Source organism: Seriola lalandi, unplaced genomic scaffold, assembly GCF_002814215.2.
Source record: "Seriola lalandi dorsalis isolate HSWRI2012SDOR001 ecotype SW California unplaced genomic scaffold, Sedor1 jcf7180002050589, whole genome shotgun sequence".
NCBI classification, from domain to species: domain Eukaryota; kingdom Metazoa; phylum Chordata; class Actinopteri; order Carangiformes; family Carangidae; genus Seriola; species Seriola lalandi.
Genome location: NW_019521142.1, coordinates 1 through 1964, shown reverse-complemented (window position 1 = coordinate 1964; position 1964 = coordinate 1). Strand labels below are relative to the sequence as shown.

Genomic DNA, 1964 nt, shown 5'->3' with positions numbered 1-1964 from the left:
AAATCTGAGTAGATCTGGGATGTAACTGAGAGAACAGAGCAGAACTTTAATGTTTATTTTCACATTGATGAACGTTGGGTTCATTTCCTGTTTTCTTCAGGGTTCTGGCTTTTGTGGACGGTGCTGATCCTCTTCAGCTGTTTCTGTGCTTACCGCCACCGCCGGGCCAAGCTGAGAATCCAACAGCAGCAGAGACAGAGAGAGATCAATCTGATCGCCTATAACGGAGCCTGCAACTACCCTTCCTCAATGCTGGACCTCAGTATGTTTGTGTCATCTCAAATGTTTAGCTTTTTAAGTGTAGTTCTACCCAGGTTAGCTCCAGATTTGGCATGTTCTGGTTTCCTTGTGCCTTTTTTTGAGAAAACACAGATCAATATTTTGATAACACAACTCTGACGAACACATAATGCTAGAAAAGTAGCATCATTTATTGAACACTATCTTCAGTCTTAAACAATAAGGCTGGTGTTATTCTACATTTTAACTGTCAACAAGTTCCATGAAAAGACCAAAACCTACAATGTGCTCGTCTGTCCCCCCAGTACTTGCTGACCTCCACAGCCTGTCACCGTTGTCGCTCAGCCCCAAGCCCATTTGTAAATCTGTAAAATGGGTTACAAATATATTGTTTCTTTAAAAAACACTAAATGGTTTAGTAAACAGCCGGGCAGTTTTTAGTTTTAGTTAGTTTGTACTTTTTAGTAGATTTGTAGAGGACCATTTTCAGCTGAGGATTAATAGACATTTAGTGCAGCAGTGAATATTTACTGCAACAGGAAACCCAGTGGAAAAGTGTGGCTCAGTGATGTGCACGTAATAGTTTAAGGACGATGATGGAGGTCTATAGCACAGCTGATACTTATTAGTCTTTGTTTTGATATTTTCAAGTGATTTGTTGACAGTTAAACAAAGATAAAATCTTGCCGGTTTGCCCCGTCTGAGCTGATGTTTCCTTTGTCGCAGGCTTCCTGGCTTCCTTCAAGTTGCCCTCCTATGAGGAGGTGGCTGCACAGCCCAGCACCCCTCCTCCGCCTTACAGCTCTGTCTTTGCCCTGCAGGGAGGTACCATGGGGGGTCCAAGCTCTTCTTTCCCCCATCATCACCACCACCGTCACCCCTGCCCTCCCTATCTGGGCCCTGGCCCCAGCGGCCTGACTTCCTCCCAGAGCTCTGACAACTGCTACACCAGCTGCTCCTGCGAGTCCTGCTCCCTCACCTCCCCGTCGAGCACCTCCTTCTCTGTCCAGGTGACAGACGAGACGTACGACAGCAGCCACAACTCCACACCCAGCGAAGCAGGGGGCGACTGTTCCATCATGGGTTCAAGGGCTGGGGCCACCTTCACACCGACGCCCTCCCCGCCGCCTCCATCACAGCTACAGCCTGATGTTATACCTGCGGCCTCTCCAGATGTCATACCTGTGCAGAGACGTTCCAATGGCAGTGAAGGACTCTCACCTCCGGCTCCACCACTGTCCCTTCCTTTACACTCTCGTCCCTCACACCCTTCTCGCCTCTCACTTTCTCCCCTCATCCTGTTATCTTCCCTCCAAGTCCACCCTCTTGTCCTCTCAGACCCACTTGGAGCCATGGCTGTTAAGAAAGAGATGGAAGAAGAGGCCTCACCCAATGGTGCAACCCCCAAGCCCACGCCTTCTCCCCCTAAACAGGCTCTCTTCTCCTCAAATGTGGCCGTTTTCACGCATCGCAGCAGCAAAGAGGAGCAGAAACAAGAAAAAGAAGAGGAGGAAGAAGAGGAAGAGGAGGATGACGAGGAGGATCATTTCCGGCATCGACGTCTAACGGGTGACTCAGGCATTGAGGTGTGTCGCTGCCACGTGAAGAGAGAGGAACAAGAAGAACAGGAACTGCAGAAGGGGCATTTTGCTAAAGGGGGTAAAGAGGCTGTGAAGGGGGAGGAGAGGGCAGATGTGCTGCACGACAGCATGGACTGTTCCCTC

At 49.3% G+C, this 1964-nt stretch overlaps 1 protein-coding gene across 1 annotated transcript; it reads left to right on the top strand.

The window, feature by feature from the left end:
* Positions 1 to 100: 100 nt before the first annotated feature.
* Positions 101 to 1956, top strand: LOC111649377 (uncharacterized; the record flags this gene model as incomplete). Its single annotated transcript, XM_023399139.2, has 2 exons — positions 101 to 262; positions 967 to 1956. Coding segments are annotated over 2 exons (1152 nt in total), but the record flags the coding sequence as incomplete, so codon positions are not given.
* Positions 1957 to 1964: the final 8 nt, after the last annotated feature.